This window comes from Betta splendens, chromosome 19 (assembly GCF_900634795.4).
Source record: "Betta splendens chromosome 19, fBetSpl5.4, whole genome shotgun sequence".
Taxonomy (NCBI): domain Eukaryota; kingdom Metazoa; phylum Chordata; class Actinopteri; order Anabantiformes; family Osphronemidae; genus Betta; species Betta splendens.
In genome coordinates this window covers 13,331,985-13,351,967 of record NC_040898.2, presented here as the reverse complement: position 1 = coordinate 13,351,967, position 19,983 = coordinate 13,331,985, and the positions used below count along the sequence as shown (strand labels likewise).

Sequence of the window (19,983 nt, the reverse complement as noted above, 5' to 3'; positions counted from 1 at the left end):
TTCCCATAATTTAATACTAGTCTACTTCAGTAGAATTTACCTGAAGAACTAAGTCTAAAGGTGCATTTAAAACTAAAACAGAAGACATACGGTAAAATGCAGCCACCTGAGGTCCTGTGTGTTCTTACTACTTGTAAATAACAGAACATTGTCCTTAATATAAAGACATGCTTCAAAAAACAGATTTTAAGATTTCATTTAGTTCAGTGAAGGATGGAATTATTATTTTTTTTTATTTTAGTCTACTAAGTAATATTTTCAACATCAGGTCTTAAAAATAAACAAATAGATGGCATGTCAACAACTTTATTTACCAATTTTTTTTCATATAAAAATACACTTTTTTTTTTTACAGAATCTTTGGAACACGTGTGTCAGTTCCCCTCACTTCGCTCCTCAGATTAGACAGTCTTAATAAACAAAAATACATGTCAACAATAACTATCAATAAATTTTAAAAAATCACTAATCAAATCTTTTCACCTAAAAAAAATACACTTCATACATTTATGGGACAGGCTTCCACACAATCTAGACAGAAAATGAAACGTTCAGAAGCTGAACTCAGGTTAATGATTAACACCTCCAATAAAGAAGTGTCAATGTTAGCATGATGCTATAGATGACGCCTACTTCAGTCTGTTATGGTCAGTCTCACAAAAGAAAAAAGTCAGGCTACAGATGTGGATCGAATATCACCTTACCTGAACAGAGAGTACGGCTGTCTCTGAAATATGATCACGTCTCTGCTGTGAGTTTGTGTTGGAGCCCTGAGAACAGCCACCTGAAAAAAAGGGTTAACAACAACAGTTTGTGACGACCGTGAGGCATTCATGGTCCCCACAGGATACGTCCTGTAGCCACAAAGTAGCTTTACTGTGTGATTCGTATTTGCAATGCTTTCATATCATAGCTTTAGATCATGATGTAAATACACTGAGCTTCTAAGCCACTTTCATTGTGCAACCAGTTCACTGGTTCACGGATCATTAGTTCACGTCACAATATCACAGGAATGAAGGTAGTCTGGAGTATAAGCGCTGCAGCTAAAAATAAACCTTCAAGGAGCAGCTTTAACTCTTAGTACAGTAAATCCTTCATGGACAGAGCTGCTCACCGAGTCCATGAGGATGCGCAGGTTGCTGCTTCCCCCGAACACGACCACGTCGTCGTCGCTCCCAAGGGAACAGTCTGGATGAGGGAAGGGCTTCAACCACTGGAACCCGGGTCAAGCGCTTGCTTATACATCAGCTTTGACTTGTGTTTACATGAACACACCAGGAAGGAAATGTCCGTGTTCAGCAGTTTGATCATTAGCTGCATGTTCAATCAGGCAACGGTTCCTTTCACATGCTTTTTGCCTTTAGAGGCACAATGTGAATGACTTTGATGAGATGGGTCGGCTACCTGGGCTTATCCTGGTGTGGATGCCTCAACTTGTTCCAGCATTTCTTCTGTACGTTAAACTCCCAGGCGTCGTCTAGAAGAAAAACAAAACAGATGATGCATCTTTTGTCTTTCCTTTCTCAGCAAATGGCCACACATTCAAGTATGATCAGGGTCCCTTACTGTTTGCATCTACGCCCAGGCCTCCATATATAAAAGATTTAAATGTCATCCTCATCTCTTTAGAAAAGAAGGGGCCTAAATTTGCCCAGCTGCAGGGACTCGTTCCCACTTCCCCACAACAGCGATGCTGACGTAGGCGGATGAAGCCTCAGTCTTTGGGGTCGTATCAAAAATGTGTTGAGGTCAGATTTGTGCAAAACAGTCCACACCAAACTCAGAAAACCTTTATTTCTAAACCGATCTGACTTTGTGCACAAGACCTCATCGCGTCTCAACAGGAAAGGGACGTTGAAACAGGAAAGGGCTTATCCCAAACTCTGACCACAAAGTGGGGAGTTCTCCATTGTCTAAAGGTCTGTGTGCTCCACTGCTATGATTTCCCTTAACTGGAAGTGAGAGGGCGACGTGACCACGAGTTTACAGCAGCACGTGAACCTGGGTTAGACAGACGTTTGATGAGGAACAGTCAAGTCAAGGCCTCTCACCCAGCCGCCACAGACGTAGCCTTTGTTTCCTAGCAGGGCGCTGGCATGGCAGCCTCTGGGAGAAGGAGCAGGACCCTGGAGATGAACACAACCCAGGATAGTCACAACATTTCACTCAGGAATGAGCTTGACTTCAATCTGAAGCCATGTTTAACTCACGCTGGTGTCCGGCAAGATCCACGTAACCAGGTGTGTATTAAACACACAGACCTCATTGTTCCATCCCCAGCATATTGAATCATCTACACTATCATCCTCCACTGACTAAAAAGACAAAACAAACTTTTAATTAAACCGACAAACCATTGTTTTACATTGACTGTATGTCATCGTACTCCATAGGTTTTGCATCCATAGGCACCAAAGTAGATTAATCTGCACAAACAAACAAAACCCAAAATTTATTTTTCAAATCAATTTAAAAAATAGAACTAGAAGAAAAAAAAGTTGAGATTCCATGAATGCCAGCCCTCCTAAATACTTATTAATTCTAGAACCCACTGAAGGAAGTTTGCTTCGCTTTGCTTTGCTTTGGGTTAACACAGGACTTCTGCCTTATTTAGTTTACACAGCACTCAACACAAAACTTTACTTGACTTAAAAATCTATGTTGGTGTCATCAGTTATTTTTTTAGAAAACTGACAACCATTTGTGGTCTTAGTTTTATATATTTTATACAAGATCCCGTGTTAGTCCAGACGTTATCACAGGGTGAAAACAGTAAAGTCAGTTTATGTCTTTTCGGGTGTACGAGTCCGTTTTCTGTCCAGTAGTTTGAAGCAAACCTTTAGGCTCCGGCGTTGGTCTTCCTTTGGTTATGAGTTTTCGTTTTGAAAATGTTCTAAGACTACTTAAATAATTCTCCTCCATCTTGAAAGATGGGAAATACGCCAACTGAGTTCGTTTGCTAACTCACTGGAGCAGCGCCAACGTCACTGGCGCGAAAAGGGCGCCTGACAAAAAAACAAAAACAAAACAGAGAATCGCGTGACAGTAGCAGCCAAGCACCTGTCGGCTTCCGTAGAGGCTACTTCCTGTCTTGCCTCATTTCGAGTTTTATTTGCCCGTTTTTGCGCGATGAAAGAAGTAATTGTGTCAAACACCCATCTATAAACGCATTAATGAGCTTGTAGAGAGTGACGGTAAAGAAAAAAATCTGCATTTTGTTTGCCAAGTTGTGAAACAGGACGCAATCGCTCCACGTATTAACCCATGCAATGATGGCTCGAGAATGGGAGCTGGAGCCCTGGGCTTCTTGAAGAACCAGCTGTACTCGTCCATCCTGGTGAACTCCCACCGCTGCACAGTAGAGAGCATCCTAATTAACTGTGTCACAGTCTGGTACGGGAGCGCTCTGCTGTGGAGCGTAAGGCACTGCAGCGAGTGATGAAAACTGCCCAACGCATCACAGGGACTCCACTTATGTCCAATGAGGACCCCCAAAAGAGACAGTGTCTGTGTCGAGCACGCAGTATTTTAAGGACTCCTCACCCCCTACGGACTGTTCTCTCTCCTGCCTTCGGGCAGGCACTTCAGGTTCCCCCGGACAAAAACAAGCAGACTGAGGAACAGCTTCTCTCCTCGAGCTGTGTCCTTACTGAGCTCTGCCCCCCACTGACTCCTTTACCCCATTCATACACCCCTACTTTACCCCACAACCATTGCACAATTTAATATGGCACATCATTGCACAACTCTGTACATACCCATACTTGTTGTTGGCTAACACATAACCGTTGTATACATTTTGGTTAGACACTAATTCAAACAGGTGGATTTCTGGCTATAGTAAATAGCAACTGTATGTTATATTTGTCCATTCATCCGTCCAATTTCAACCGCTTTATCCAGGGCCGGGTCGCGGGGTCAGCAGTCTAAACAAAGAACTCCAGACTTCCCTCTCTCTGGACATGTCCTCGCTCTTCCGTTGGGACCCCGAGACGTTCCCAGGCCAGGGTCTTCCCCATGGCCTCCTACCAGTGGGACATGCCTGGAACACCTCCCCAGGGGGGCGTCCAGGGGGGCGTCCAGGAGGCATCCGAACTAGATGCCCGAGCCACCTCAGATGGCTCCTCTTGATGTGGAGGAGCAGCAACTCTACTCCGAACTCCTCTCAAGTGACAGAGCTCCTCACCTTATCTCTAAGGGAGCGCCCAGCCACCCTACAGAGGAAGCTCTTTTCGGCCGCTTGTATCAAGATCTTGTCCTTTCGGTCATGACCCAAAGCTCATGACCATAGGTGAGGGTAGAAACATAGACTGACCGGTAAATTGAGAGCTTCGCCCTTTGCTCCCTCTTCACCACGACAGACCGGTACACCGGCTGCATTGCTGCAGCCGCTGCACCGATCCTTCTGTCAGTCTCACGCCCCTTTCTTCCATCACTCGTGAACTACCCAAGGGACCCCAAGACATTCATCCCAGCCGCTTCACACTCAGCTGCAAACCGCCCTAGATATTCTGTCCATAAAAATAATAAAGAGTACCGTTGACAAAGGGCAGCCCCGCCGAAGTTCAACATGCACCAGCAACAGGTCTGACTTATTGCTGGCAATGAACCAAGCTCCTGCTCTGCTTGTAGGTTCAACTATCAGCCCGAATTCTCCTCTCCAGTACCCTGGCATAGACTTTCCCGGAGAGGCTGAGAATTGGGATCCCTCTGTAGTTGGAACACACTCAGTACACCCCAGTTGTCCAGTCCACAGGAACTGTCCCCACTGTCCACGCGATGTTGCAGAGGCGTGTCACCCAAGACAGCGCCACAACATCTAGAGACTTGAGGTATTCAGGGCGGATCTCATCCACCCCTGCTGCCCTGCCACCGAGGAGCTTACTAACTACCTCGGTGACCTCAGCCTGGGTGATGGACAAGTCCACCTCTGAGACCCCTGCCTGTGCTTCCTCAGCAGAAGGCGTGTAGAAAGGACTGACTGCACTTGCATAAACTTAAACAGTGCCAGACTTTTTGTTCATCCTGGCTGCTGTTTGAGCTCTATGTATATGTTAGATAGTAGAGGTGTGCACTGAGGTGTGTAGAGGCTTTTGTGTGATTTGTTCATGAAACTAACAAACCTTCCTTCAGAAGCTTTCATCTTGTGCAGCAAAACCAGGTTTGCTTGGGAAACTCACAGCTTCAAACCCGGCATCAGCTTAGCGTGGCTATATTGAACAGATGATAACTCTGTCTTGCAAATGCATATTAGTGTTGAAATTTCACACATTGTTTTTCATGCACAAAACATCCAAATTGACATTTCAGAGTGGTGAAATGCCGCAGGTTGTGGGACTGAGCCATGGACCTATCGTGCATCATTAGATCCAGGTTTAGAAGAGGCGCGTGCAGCAGCTGAAGGAGGGTGTGTGTGTATAGACTATGATGAGAACACTGAACCAGTCATCCACCCAGCTGTACAACCCCACCCCGCTGCTGTGGCGCCATCTAGTGGAGGGGTGAGCTGATGCATGTAAACTAAGGAGGTTCAAACGCTCACTCGTTTTAAATATTCATAAGTTAATGTGGTGCTGAGCTATTTTTAGCAATAACTGTCATTTTTACAGTAGACCATTTGTGCCTCCACTAAGTAAATTTAATGTAAATGGCTCCCTATGTTCCTCTCCCTACGTACGTATTTCACACACACCTGTGAGAAACAGCTTCAGGCGGTCACAGACTCCCAACGCACCAAAACGCTACTAAAAACTCCTCCATCAGCTCTGCTTTGCCTTTTGTCCTGCAACTAATTGTATGAACCCATATTTGTAAATACTAGTCTACTTCAGTAGAATTTACTTGAAGAACGGTGTGAAAGAAAGTGTAAAGATGTATTTAAAACTGCCGAAGACATACGGTGAAATGCAGCCATCTGAGGTCCTGCATGATCTTCCGACTAGTAAATACCAGAACCCTGAAGCTTTTGTTATATTAAGAATACATTACTTTTACAGTCTACAAAGTAATATTAGGTAGATCAAAACAAAAAAAAAAAAGAACAAATGTGACATGTAAACAATAATTTTATTCAACAAATTTCAAAACATCAAAAATCACTGGACTAAAAGTTTCACTGACCAAATCTGTTTATCTAAAAATAAGAAAACACTTTATTTACAGTGTGTTTAGTTGTGAGAGTTAAAACCATGCACTTTCAGCACCATAATTTAAATTAAACATCAGCTCACATTTAAAGTAGTCAATGACTACAGTCTGACTTCAAGTCGTAGGGACAGGCTTCATGTTGGAGAAAAAGGAGACTCTCTTCTCAACTTTGCTTCTCAGTTTTGACGGCAACCATTTTATGGGCTTCGCAAACAGCTCAGAGTTTTTCCCTATGAAGTCCTCACACAACCTAGACAGGAAATGAAACACAGCTTGTTCGGGAACTGAAGCGAACTCAGGTTAATGATTAACGCCTCCAATAAACGAGTGTCAATATTAGCATCTTTAGATTATGCTAAAAGATGACATCTACTTCAGCCTGCTACTGTCAGTCACATTAAGTCAGTGGCTACAAATGTGGATCAAACGTCACCTTACCTGAACAGAGAGTACGGCTGCGTCTGAAATATGATCACGTCTCTGCAGTGAGTTTGTGTTGGAGCCCTGAGAACAGCCACCTGACAAAAAGGGTTAACAACAACAGTTTGTGACGACCGTGAGGCATTCATGGTCCCCACAGGATACGTCCTGTAGCCACAAAGTAGCTTTACTGTGTGATTTGTATTTGCAATGCTTTCATATCATAGCTTTAGATCATGATGTAAATACACTGAGCTTCTAAGCCACTTTCATTGTGCAACCAGTTCACTGGTTCAGGGATCATTAGTTCACGTCATAATATCACAGGAATGAAGTTAGTCTGGAGTATTAGTGCTGCAGCTAAAAATAAACCTTCAAGGAGCAGCTTTAACTCTTAGTACTCTTAGTAATCCTTCATGGACAGAGCTGCTCACCGAGTCCATGAGGATGCGCAGGTTGCTGCTTCCCCCGAACACGACCACGTCGTCGTCGCTCCCCAGGGACGCCGTGTGACAGACCCTAAGGGAACAGTCTGGATGAGGAAGGGGCTTCAACCACTGGAACCCGGGCCGCACGCTTGCTTATACATCAGCTTTGACTTGTGTTTACATGAACACACCAGGAAGAAAATGTCCGTGTTCAGCAGTTTGATCATTAGCTGCATGTTCAATCAGGCAACGGTTCATTGCACATGCTTTTTGCCTTTAGAGGCACAATGTGAATGACTTTGATGAGATGGGTCGGCTACCTGGGCTTATCCTGGTGTGGATGCCTCAACTTGTTCCAGCATTTCTTCTGTACGTTGAACTCCCAGGCGTCGTCTAGAAAAAAAACAAAACAGATGATGCATCTGTGGTCTTTCCTTTCTCAGCAGATGGCCACACATTCAAGTATGATAAACTCAGGGTCCCTTACTGAGAGTGTTTCCATCTACGCCCAGGCCTCCGTATATGAAGAGGCTGTGATGGGACACGGCTGTCATGGTGTGCATGGAGCGGCCCAGGGGAACGCAGGGCGATGGTGAGTCTCTGATGGACACAGTGAAGTGAGACTTGGCGATAGAAGTGATGAACAAAATGAAAGGATCTGAAGGAGGCTTTACATTTGAGTCCAGGTCCAGGTGTCCAGGTCCAAGCAGAACATGTCCAGCTCTGCTGCCTCCTACAAACAACAATATACACCATGAACCCGAGGATTTGAATTTCATCCTCATCTCTTTAGAAAAGAAGGGGCCTAAATTTGCCCAGCTGCAGGGACTCGTTCCCACTTCCCCACAACAGCGATGCTGACGAAGGCGGATGAAGCCTCAGTCTTAGTCTTCAGGGTCGTATCAAAAAGGTGTTGAGGTCAGATTTGTGCAAACCAGTCCACACCAAACTCAGAAAACCTTTATTTCTGAACCGATCTGACTTTGTGCACAAGACCTCATCGCGTCTCAACAGGAAAGGGACGTTGAAACAGGAAAGGGCTTATCCCAAACTCTGACCACAAAGTGGGGAGTTCTCCATTGTCTAAAGGTCTGTGTGCTCCACTGCTATGATTTCCCTTAACTGGAAGTGAGAGGGCGACGTGACCACGAGCTTACAGCAGCACGTGAACCTGGGTTAGACAGACGTTTGATGAGGAACAGTCAAGTCAAGGCCTCTCACCCAGCCGCCACAGACGTAGCCTTTGTTTCCTAGCAGGGCGCTGGCATGGCAGCCTCTGGGAGAAGGAGCAGGACCCTGGAGATGAACACAACCCAGGATAGTCACAACATTTCACTCAGGAACGAGCTTGACTTCAATCTGAAGCCATGTTGGACTCACGCGGGTCTCCGGCATGGTCCACGTGGCCGAGTGCGTATCAAACACATTGACCTCGTTGTTCCAGCCCCAGCACCTGAAGATCGTGTTTCCAATTGTCGTCTAAAAGAGAAAAACCTTTTAATTAAACTGAAAAGATTATCTTACATTTGCTTCACTACTGATTTTAATTTAATAACATTAGCTCATTATCCTCCTTATCATTTTTTACCCAGGACATCTCTTCCACGACAAAATTTGACGACGGTGTGTTTTGCACCTCCCCTATGGTTTTGCATCCATAGCCACCAAAGTAGATGAATCTGCACCAAGAAACAAAGCCAACTTATTTTTATCACCTGGACACTTCAGACCTATTTTAAAAAGAGATTACATAGATCCCAGCCCTCTTAAATACTTCTTTATTCTAGAACCCACTGAAGGATGTTGGATTTGGACCACCCGTCCCTCAGCGGGAACCTCAACCTCTCATCCCTTCATTAAAGCTCAGCTGGAGCTCGTTAGCAGCCGTTCATGCTCCGATCCAGATGTGACGCCTATAGACAGAACTGACCGGTCTCTGTGCACCCAGCAGGAGTGTTTGCTCCGCGGCGACGGCGTCGTCCCCTTGGTGCCGATCACCTTCACCCAAGAGAAGCTCTGCTCTGTGAGGTTGAGACGGAACATCTGAGAGCAAAGATCAAAAAGAAATGCATTTAAATGAACTAAAAGTGGCCAATGCCCGCGTGTTATTGGTCGTCTCAGTTCTGATGCTACGTCAACAAACTCACTTGGTTGGAGTAGCTACTGGGGTCACAGCCCCCAAAGATGTAGAGCATCCCATTGAGGAGAGAGCCACAGAAACCTGACAAGTCTGATGGGATGTCACCGGTGATGCTCCTCTGCTCCCTGACACACACACACACGCACACACACACAGTATGCAGTCACTCCATCCATTTTGGCTCAGCTAGCTTCTTGCCCATGTATCTCACCATGTGCCACTGTCCAGGTCACAGAGCCAGATCTCGTCACCAGGCAACATGACGTCCTCCCCGGCGACCACCTGTGTGGAGACGAGCAGGACACGTACTCCTGTACTATAAAGATGCTGTACTTGGACCATCTACTGGACAGAACCACATAAACTGGCAACCAACAGAAGTGATGCGCCTGTACATCCGTGTGGTTTAACGCCCCTGCTGGAGGACGCCACACAGTGTTTTCCTGTTGAGACTTGTTCCCGTGGGGAAGGGTTCCTAAGGAGCAACCCAAACACGCCTGGCTGCGCAAAAGACCGCCGATGATACATCTTAATATGAAATTACAACTATACAGATGTGCGTAAACAACTGGGGGAGAGTTTTCCCCAACTAAGAAGCTACGGAGGCTTCTCGTGACGCAGCCCCTCGCGCCCACACCTGTCCAGGTACATTTATCCCCGCGGCTTCCTACCTGGTAGCCTCCCCACACGTACAGCGTGTTGTTGTGGATGAACGCCGTGTGGCTGCTCCTCTCCAGCCGCCTCAGCGCGCCGCCGTCCATCTCCAAGCCCCGCGTCACCGTCCGCTCGGATAAAATCGACTAAAACGGGCACCAGAGTGCGGGGAAGGCTGAGAGCAACGCTGGCGTGGCCCGCGGGAGCGCGCGTGACCTGACGGGCCGCTCCGGCTGCAGAGCGCAGAGTGAAGCCCAAAGGATCCGACGCGTTACCAAACGCGTTTTTCAGGCTCGCCGTCCCGGTTTCTCCTCCCACCACAGTGGTCACTGCTAACGTAACTGCAATTACCTGTGCGAGCAAACCGTGGCGCACGGAGGTCCGACCCGCCCGGGGTGCGTTTAAAGACTTATTATCTGTTTATTAGGTGAGTTTCTGGACACAGGTGTAGTTCATTTGAGCGCAATCATTATGTAATTACGTCATCAAGCTGCACATGTGCGTGATTGTGACACAAGGACATTCTCGGTCTTTTTAATTTCAAGCACAAAACAAGTAAACTGTACACTACAGGTTCGGATGACAGTATGAATTTAAAACACTTCCCGCTTTCAACATTGATCTCTTTCAGTATAAACGACAGAGGACACGTGATGGTAGTTGAGTTGGTCCGAGGCGGAGGTGGACGCTCTGCGCCACCAGCAGCTGGAACAGCTCACACATCTGGTACCGACGGGAAAGGAGGATTGTACTTCCTTCCTCTAAAGTACTCAGTTACATTCCAACACTGACTTTAACAGGTTCCACTGGTTTAACCACTAGTCACCCATCTGGCCTTGAACAGTCACTGACTGTACTAAATAAAGTAACATGTCACTGCTATTGGCACAAAGCCTGAACCACAAACAGCACCAAAATCTTCAGACAAATAATTAGTAATTAAATCAAGGCTCAAACTGCTTGAATCACACATTTATTTTCTAGTTGTCATTTATACTGTACATGATGTGATGAGAATAAAAAATAGAAAATAATAACAGTACTGCAGTATTTTGTCCTTGCTATTAGCAAGTGATATGTTACGCATGTATCAAATCTGAATTGATACGTAAACTTACTAACTTTTGTCCGTGGCAAATTTCTATGCGGTGATAATTGAATTAATTAAACTCTTCATCATTCAAAGATCAGGATTTACAATCAGTAAACTGTTGTTTTATGCGCTGGCGAATATCACAGCTAACGTGTATCTGAAATATCCATGTTAACAGTCACAAAGTGCAAAAATGCTAAATAGGTTTTCACTTCACAATCGCTTTAAAATTCCAGTTATTTCACTTCAGTAACTTGTGTCATCGCCGTGTGTTTCACCACACGAGCAGCACCTCAAGCTGCTAAATCCCAAACATTAACATCTTTAAGTTTTAAATAAATGTGATGCATAAGAGAAACATTCCACCGATTATTACATTTATCCCAAAATCGATCTTTAATGCCGTGATGTGCAGTGACTTCAGGTTATGGCATTGAGACACAGGCTGTGATGCTTTTTTGGCTCTTCGTTAGTGACTAGAGGAAAATAGTGTAAAGCTTCAATTAAAACAAGAAGGCACAATACCAATGTTTCCATTTGAACATTTGTGCCTGACTGTGACTTTCTGTGTGCATCAAAGGAGAAACAAGGCAGCGCAGAGCGTTTCAGGTAAACACGGTGGTCACGAACATGCCGTACGACAAACAACGTAAAAAAAACAGCAAATGGAGACATGTTGCATATGATTCTTGGCAGCGACCTTCACCGCTGTCCTGTCCTCCTTTTGATGCCGTGGCTGAATTTGAACTCAGAGGTATTAAAGTTACTGGTCAGTAACATTTGGCTGCAATGTCAGCATCAAAGCGTCGGAGCTGAAGTTTAGCTACTGTGGCTCGTACACTTCACACCTCGGTTTTAGGGTCAGAGTAAGCTGATTGCACTCGTAATTGCACTTGAGGTTACTTTATGTAAAAGCTAAATGTGTCCTGTCATTCTTTGTCCTTTTTCAGGCTTTTAGCTTCCTGAAACAGGCTGCGTCAGTCCAGCAGGTCCCTTTCCTGGTATTTCCTCATTCGCTGGCAGCGAGGACACGGGGTCCCAGTCGCTTTGCAAGTCCGATGAAACACAGATTTACAGTCTTTACATCTGGGTCAGAGACAAAAAGCAACACTGTTAATCTAAAGGTTAATGAATTTAAGAAATACTCACAAGCTCTGAATTAGGTATTATGAGAGATGCAACCTTTTAAATGAATGGTTTTCTCAACGCACCTGGTAGTGGTGTCAAACTGGAAGGGGAAGATGATGTCGTTGGAATGGCATATCTGGCAAATGAAGCCACGCTGCATGCACAGGTCACACTGGAACACATGGTTGGAGGCGTAGTTCAACAGTGTCAGCAGGTAGGTGGTGTACTGGCCCTCTGCTATCTGAAAAAACAAGCCCCACACAGTGAGTAACCTCACTAATAAAGCTTTTAGAGAGGCCAAGGTTGTTCTAGTTTCACTGTATTGGCCACATAACGTTTGGATCAACAAAATACTGATATTCCATGTACTCGGTTCTTGTGGCCACTTCCTGTTCCCCTTCACCAACTTGACATTTCAGAGAGTGGTGACATTAAACTGGAACCATTTTATAGCCTGACACGATAACGATGACATCACTAACTAATGCCTACTGTTCCTAACTGACATTAAGAGGTGACTGAATGAAGGTTACCTGTCGCAGGTCCAGGACACTGTACAGATGGCTGGACTCCAACAGGTAGGACCTCTTCTGCATCCTAGAGACACAATTCAAAGGCATTACAAAATGTGGAAATGAGAATGGAATTGGGTTTCTGCCGTGTGAACTCTCTCTCTCTTCCTCTCGGCCTTTGGTTAAATGTGGGTAAAGGCTCTTTTTGTCTGTTTTGGTTGTTGATGCCTCTCTAAGGACATGTACAAACCCACCTGGCCTGCAGCTTCTTGTAGGCTCCACTGCGACAGATTAGCAGGTAGTCACCCAGCAGGCGCAGCCGCTGCCGCAGGTTGTGGGACTGAGCCATGGACTCGGCGTGCCTCACTAGGTCTGGGTTTAGCTGGTCCAGATTCAGAAGAGGCTCGTGCTCCACCTGAGCCAGCAGCTGAAGGGCCTTCTTAGACACCTGCACACATCGCCACATGTCACAACATGTTCTGCATACAGGCTAAGCAGTTCCTCCTAATGTGATCAGATAAGGAGCATAAAGCCTCCTGCTATCACTGATTTTGACTGTTTCAATAAAATGTATTCTCCTTCGAAGGCCCCCCAGCGCTAACCTCTCGTTGTGCGACATCCCAGTTGTGCACCATCCGTGATGGGATGATGCTGGTGTCGCCGCTGTGGCAGGACTCGCAGTAGTACTGGCCCGAGAACTCGCATAACTTGGCTCTGCCCAGTGACGGCCCGATCGGCTGAGGACACCCTGGATGTGACACAGTCAACACATCTCAGCTTCTGATTTGTTCCATTGTATGTGTCACTTGCTGGGAATTTGAAATAACCATGACTTACCTGCACATTTGAAGCTCTGAGTGTCCAGCCCCTTCTCTGAGGGCACCGTGCACAGGTGAGAGAGGAGCGCTCCATCTTCCTTCAGGCTGTACTGCACCAGTCTGTGGAGATTCCCGGTCACGCCTAGGCGCACCGTGGCTGGCTCCTCCTGGGCCACGCAATCGTCGCCACTCTCCAGGTACGATTCTAGAGCACCACGGATCAAGCTCCTCCACGATTGAGCCTCTTCAGAATTCTCCGCCCTAAGGCGAATAGTTTCTTTGACTGTCAGGAGTTTGAAGAAAGCTGGTCCTCCCAAAGAGACCTCAGGAACCACATCCCTGATTTCCTCAATGAGGTGGGTTTGCCGCAGCATCTTTCTCCCCTCCTGCACCCGGAAGCCCTTCAAAGCCTCCAGGGAGAGGGAGAAGACCAAAGGTACCCACGTACGAGCCTCAGAATCGGTGGACAAATACAAAACTGATTCTTTGATGGCATCTGTTTCTAATTCAGCTGTTCTAGTCCAGTCCAATTCTTGCAGGGGAGGGGCCTCTTGCCCTCCACAGAACCCCGTGTCATTAGATAAGCCTCGCTCTGGGCTGGAGGGAGCAGAGGAAGGTGATGCACGTTCATCCACGCCGTTATCACTGCAAGGTTGCAAGACCTCCCAGTGCTCATCGACACGAGGAACTGGGCGGCACTTGTTGACGGCTTCTATTATCCGGTCCACCCAGTCCTCAGCTTCGTCATGATTGGCCGCTCGGAGGTACAGCCGCTTCCCAGCGAAGGCGAGCTCGAAGCGACCCTCCGACGAGGGGATGCGGGCGTCCTCACATCGCACCAGGGAGCAGTTGTCGCAGCATATCCGCTCCTCCGCGTTTTGATAAAGTCGGAACTCGAAGGGCGACAGCTCGCAGTAGTAGTCGCGCCACATTCCCATCGCATTGCGTCGCTCCAGGTGACCAAGTTTCAGCAAACCACGGAAAGGGTTGGACAGGCCTGAGCGACAAGCATGAAAACAGATACGGCTGAGTCAAAGTCAGTAGGTATAAACTATACACATTTACTGGACAAAAAAAAAAAAAAAAAATGTAAAAGCGTTCATTGTCATAAAAGTTTTAGTGAACTTCACATTTCATCAAAATAAAAAAACGAAATCATTCCAAAGCAAAGACATGAACATTTTCTGTAGATGAAAATTAGAAAAATAAATGGATGTTGAATGAATGCTTTCCTCGGTTACCACATTTTTTCGGTTTGAGTCTCCGTTTCCCAGTTCTGTGGATTCAGACTTCCTTTCTCGTCATTCTAGCTCCGTGTGACTCATTCAGCCGTGAGCAATAGACACGTTCCTGGAAAATCTATCCTCACGCCACTTTGTACAGCTGTGTTTTTTTCTGTTAGTTACTTTAGGTTTTCTATTTGAATCAGGTTAAGTTCAAGGGATAAGTGAAATCCGCTTATAGAACATCCACTGATCAGATCACTGCCACTTAGAGTTGGTTTTGTTACAGTTTAATTTCCTGTGATTCTGTTATTCAATTAATCATTTGCCAAATGGAATGTCCTGTCCATCGCAACCTGCAGTATAAATATATTCCTTTATCGCAAATGTATATCAATTTCGACGGCTCCTGCTCATGGGGAGCACTAAATGATGAAGAGCCCCGTGACTGTATGTATGATGAGAATGCGGGCCGACAGCCAACACTGGGCTTCTGCTGCACCATCGAATGGCAAACAACGTAGCTAACACAAAAGCAGAACTAGGGATGTTCAGATTTTCAGTATTTGACGGTGGTTACACAGATAATTATATTAAGTAGGCTCCCAACCAGCTGAAACAGGAGGATGTAGATAACAGAGTATCTTACACAGGTTGACGATCAGTCTTTATAGTTTAGACACTTCACATGTTCACATGTCAGCTCAAGAATGCAACTTGACAACACATAATACTCTAGAGTTCTGACACATCTATCCACTAGATATTCTGGGCCCAGTTTTACCAAGTTGACACCAACACAAAGCTCTAATTAACATGGTCATCACAGCATAAACTCAAGGATGCATTGATTGGATTCATTTTAGCTCATATCAGTGACGAAGCCAAGCCTTCCACTCAAAACAGTGAATTACCTATTTGTCTGCGATGGACGACGCTGGGAGGCGACTGGGGGCCTTGGGCCTCTGGAGTCTGAGCAGGCGTCACCTCACTGATATCCGACACCTCCTCTAGATGAGGTTTGTAGATGTCATCGTCAGAGATCCAAGAATGGGAATGCTACAAACAAGCAGAGTCAGAGAAAAAGGATTTCCTTATCACTGAGCCTAAATATAGAAAGCAGCTGAGTCAACCACTGTGGGGGCTTTTATCATGTGTCTGAGGATAGTATTGTGATGAGAAAGTGCAATGAATGGACTCATTTTAAAAGAGAATTTAAAAGAAAATTTGTCACACACTTGTCTTGTTTGAACCAAGTGTGGCAAGAGTAGGCCACATCTAGGGAACTATTAAGAAAGACTCTATTTTGAGTTTTTACCTTCTACAGTGAACTTACAACACAGGAAGCGAACATTCTTTCTGACTGTTGACATTACTACAGCTTGAAAGACAGTCAGGAGTCCTTTCTTACTTACGGAGAGAGAATCTGCCCTGCTCGCAATGCTTGTGGAGCGATGTGGTTGAAGAAGAGATGGATCTGATGTGTTCTTCTCTGAAACCTCTTCTTTCTTTTTACTATCATGCTGAACACCAAGAATGTGCACCTCCGGCACAGGTTCACGTTCTGTGGGGAGCAAGTCTGCATCTGAGTGTAGTTGATTAGACAGAACCTTGTTGCCTTCCATCATCTGGTGCTCGTCAGACAAAGGCAGTTCAAGTGATGATGGTGGTGCCTCTGAATCTGACGGTGGTGAGCTTGTCAGCTGGTCCTCAAAGTCTTGAGACGCAGTAGCATGATCCTGGGTCTCACTGTCACTGAAAATAGCCGTCTCGGAGTACTGGTCAGGCCCGGTGCTGGACACAAAGGAGTCTTCGCGCATGGAGTCCTGACTGCAGTTGGCGCTTTCTCGAAACTCCGTCAGCGAACTGAAGAAGGGAGAAACAGTCATGACATACTCAAGACTGAGTCAGTCTGAGGCCCTTTTCCATACAGAAGATCTTTCTAAAGCAGCCAGGTACTATATACAGCTTGGTATTTTTAAAACTGAATTGTACGTCTTGGCAAACGTTCTGTGCATTTGCGAGGAACTATTTTCAGCTGTGGATTAATCTATACTAAGGGGAGTATTTAAAGCAGCAAAGTAAATGGGATTAACTGTAAATAAACTATAGAACCTTAATGAAGGGCCAGAACAATCTAAAGCTTCATTGACATATTACAATCTACAATCTAAAAGCAGGTTTTGTTTATTCATAGGATTGACTTACTCTTTCTGTAGCCTCTTGGTGCTGATGTTAATTGGCACGTCAAGGTCACCTGAGGACCACTGCTCTCCTGTTGGGCTGCGAAGGTCCTGTCCATGCAGGAGGCTATCAGAGCTCAAGCTGGAGGAGAGTTGTGAGGAGCCTGTGGTGTCCAGGCTTAAATTTGACGAGTTGAGTGCAGTCCTGCTCCCTTGTAAAGCACATGTGCTCCTCCCCAGCAACATCTCTGGGCACCCTCTCTGCGTGTCGAGTATATCTGAGGAGCCTGACGACTGTGACGCTGTGTCCCACGAGTCCTTGCACGGTGGACTGGGACGGTCGCCACCATTCAAAGGCAGATCCACTGGGTCCAGCTGGGAGAGGGGGCAGAGTCCAGCCAGAGCCAATGGTGTGGTGGTCCATTCGTTGAGGACAGATGACTTGTACGAAAGATTGAAAGTAAGAGAGGCCAGACCCTGGAGGTAGGTGAGCAGAACTTCTCGTTCCTCAGCATTCAGGAGCAAGGCACTGGGCTGGTAGTGAGCCTGCAGTTTGGAGCCCTCTCGAAAAAGCGATGCAAGGTAGCACTCCAGCAGGCCATGGTTGAGAGCCAGCCGCAGCCACGCTCTGCAGCGGCCTACGTCCGTGCCCACGAAGCTGATCTTCTCTAGCTCTGTGATCACGTCACTGCAAATTTAACAGAGAGCACAGTGACTTAATACCAAGTCTTAAGCAACATAAAATCATCATTTTATAAGTTTTTCCCTGGCCTACCGATGGGTGACGGTCTTGAGGAGGCTCCAGAAGAAAGGCTGAGGCAGGGGTCCCCGATCACCCTTCCTAGATCGGTTCCTAGCCTCCGACCGTATGTACTTGCTCTTAATACCATGGATGAAGACGGCCTCCAGGGCGCAGCAGAGCAGGTTAGCATCACTGTCCTCGCTGGTGACCACTGCATCGGACGTTACGTATCGCTTCTGCAGGGCCTTGAGCGACTGTGCAAACTGCTCTTTGATCTAAATGACATTGTGACAATGTATAAGAGAAGAGGATAAAATGAGCTTCCTCATGTTTTACAGAGAAGACAATTAAATGCTTAACTAACTGGAAGCAGGTTGGCAAACTGACAAACGAAAATGTTTATGTAGCATTTTTAAGAGCAACAAACATCACAAGAACATACTCCGCATTCCAAGCTACGCGGCGATGGAAAACAAAAAGTACACGGCCAGGTCCCGTGTAGTTTATCTAATCTCACATGACAGCTACCGTCAGCTGACACTTAAATATAGACACGGTGTAAGAAGTAAGCCAACAACATGCTACAGGTTTCAGGAAAAAATTTTACTGCTGGTTTGGATTTCATGAATTCTAAACTCTGGCTTAGCGTCACAGCAAGATGCCAGCAGAAAGATCAGCAGTTAACACCCACTGTTCTCACTTTTCATAGAAAAGATCCCCCTCCATTGTTTCCTATTTAATTCCGTACCTGGTCTTTAAAAGCAGTGCATTGTCTGCGAAGCCAATTGTAATGTAAATAAGATCTGCAGTGTTGTGAACACACTGTGAGTAACCTTGATATAATTCTGTCAACAAAGACCCAATCAAGCCAACATCTGATACACTAATCAGAGGTATTGTGGTAGATTATAAACAATGACAGAAACTGCAGTGTTACCTGTTTGACATCTTTAGCCTCGGGTGGCGTGTCTGGCGTCTGTGTGGCTAGCATGGCACCTCCTGGGACGGTCTACTCCCACATGGCAAACTGGTATACAAAATAAAACACTCCCTTAAAGTACACAACATATAACTGTGGTGTCTACCAGCCTCTGCTTCCACAGTGACATTTGACTCAACAAGGATAAATAATAAAAGCTTGTGTACACATTAGGCATGTGATAGGGAGATGCCCGCTCTTCCTCTATTGTTGCTGCACCATATTCGCCACTTTTGCCATTTTCTGTCACAAGACTGGACTGGACTGGACTGGTGACTTGTCTGCCAATTCAAGGTTCCTCTGAGTAACCGCGTTCTAAGTCATGTGAGTGAAGTCTGCGCGGAAGTAGCTACAAATGTGACAGAAGTGACTTCCCCAACACTCAAGGAAGTTCACACAGATCAAATCACAACTGATCGCAGTCAAACCCATTTTACGGTCATTGCCACGGGCAGATCGAGATCTAGCAGCAGGCCTCCGTTTGCACGGAGCCTCGCGACACAGCTGATCCTTTTATCACCGGAAAAGTAAAAGGCACAGCACGAGCAGCGTTTTACATACACCCCGTTCGTCCACCGCAGAGCTGCTCTCATTTCCATATGGGCGTTGTTGGGCTACAGTGATTTAAATGTGTAAAAAAAGCAGCCAAGGCAGCCGAATTTAGCACTTCGGTGAAAAGAGCAGCTCCAGGACGTGGTCTTAGAAAGACAGTTTCAATGCAGCGTATTGACAAAACCTTGTAGGTGCATTCTGCTATAATCATGTTTTAAAACAATAATCACCCCGTTGGGAACATGTAGCTTTGGTCTCAAGTATAATGCGGCAGAGCTTAGTGCGATTTACTTATAGTAACATACAAACAAAACATGCAGCTGTTACATGTTACCAAATAATATACATACACACACATATATACAGTTGTTAGTGTAACTAACACTGATCTCAACATGTGGGTATGTGTTACAGTTGAATGTCGAGCCCTCCTTTAGTGCCCACATTAATGTTAGCTTCTGGATACGTTAGAGCACAGTTACGTTTGAAAGACTTTATATTACACCAATAAGCACATAAAGGGCATAAAAAACGACGTGGCAGGACTTCAGTGTTAAACTGATGGCCACAGCTACATTAGTCTGGGCATTAACTAGCAGTAACACTGCTAGCTTCCTCACCGAAGCTTGGCTAACTTACCATCGCGGCCCAAACGCGTTTCCTCCGTAAATTGATGTAAATGTGTGTTCAAAACCGAATCAGTCCGCAAAACGAAACCCCATCGCTGCTGTTGCAACACCCGAGAAACGTACAGGTAAAGCGTCAGCGGCTTGTTTTATCCAAAGGTGAGACGCTCGCCTGAGCCCAAGTGCATTATGGGAACTCAAGGAGACATGTGATGCCTTCATGTTTGATGATAAGTTCAGTAAAACTGAGTACGCACAATCCCTGTAACGGTAACGAAATAGTAAGCACCTTAAATTTGTACTGTAATCATATAAGCTATTTTGATGAACATAGA

The 19,983-nt window shown here is 45.8% G+C and overlaps 2 protein-coding genes and 1 long non-coding RNA gene across 3 annotated transcripts; all 3 read right to left on the bottom strand.

Moving 5' to 3' along the window:
- Window positions 1–109: 109 nt before the first annotated feature.
- Window positions 110–3,011, bottom strand: LOC114845940 (uncharacterized). Its single transcript, XR_003783951.3, has 6 exons — window positions 2,841–3,011; window positions 2,214–2,318; window positions 2,055–2,129; window positions 1,408–1,480; window positions 1,118–1,257; window positions 110–784 (listed from the first exon to the last, which is right to left on the bottom strand). It is a non-coding gene; the product is annotated as an uncharacterized LOC114845940 (long non-coding RNA).
- Window positions 3,012–6,050: 3,039 nt separating this feature from the next.
- On the bottom strand, window positions 6,051–10,169 carry LOC114845988 (kelch domain-containing protein 1-like). The gene is made up of 13 exons (XM_029134635.3): window positions 9,810–10,169; window positions 9,350–9,420; window positions 9,146–9,263; window positions 8,929–9,041; window positions 8,587–8,677; window positions 8,379–8,477; window positions 8,220–8,294; window positions 7,673–7,731; window positions 7,486–7,598; window positions 7,319–7,391; window positions 7,005–7,089; window positions 6,589–6,668; window positions 6,051–6,400 (listed from the first exon to the last, which is right to left on the bottom strand). The coding sequence occupies exons 1-13, from the start codon at window positions 9,897–9,899 to the stop codon at window positions 6,265–6,267; spliced, it is 1,203 nt and encodes a 400-aa protein (XP_028990468.1). The 5' UTR covers window positions 9,900–10,169; the 3' UTR covers window positions 6,051–6,264.
- A 580-nt stretch (window positions 10,170–10,749) lies between these two features.
- On the bottom strand, window positions 10,750–19,843 carry plekhm1 (pleckstrin homology domain containing, family M (with RUN domain) member 1). The gene is made up of 12 exons (XM_029134634.3): window positions 19,662–19,843; window positions 18,429–18,518; window positions 17,525–17,766; window positions 16,775–17,437; window positions 15,982–16,432; window positions 15,481–15,625; window positions 13,363–14,340; window positions 13,128–13,273; window positions 12,780–12,973; window positions 12,547–12,610; window positions 12,097–12,254; window positions 10,750–11,971 (listed from the first exon to the last, which is right to left on the bottom strand). The coding sequence occupies exons 2-12, from the start codon at window positions 18,480–18,482 to the stop codon at window positions 11,863–11,865; spliced, it is 3,204 nt and encodes a 1,067-aa protein (XP_028990467.1). The 5' UTR covers window positions 18,483–18,518; window positions 19,662–19,843; the 3' UTR covers window positions 10,750–11,862.
- Window positions 19,844–19,983: the final 140 nt, after the last annotated feature.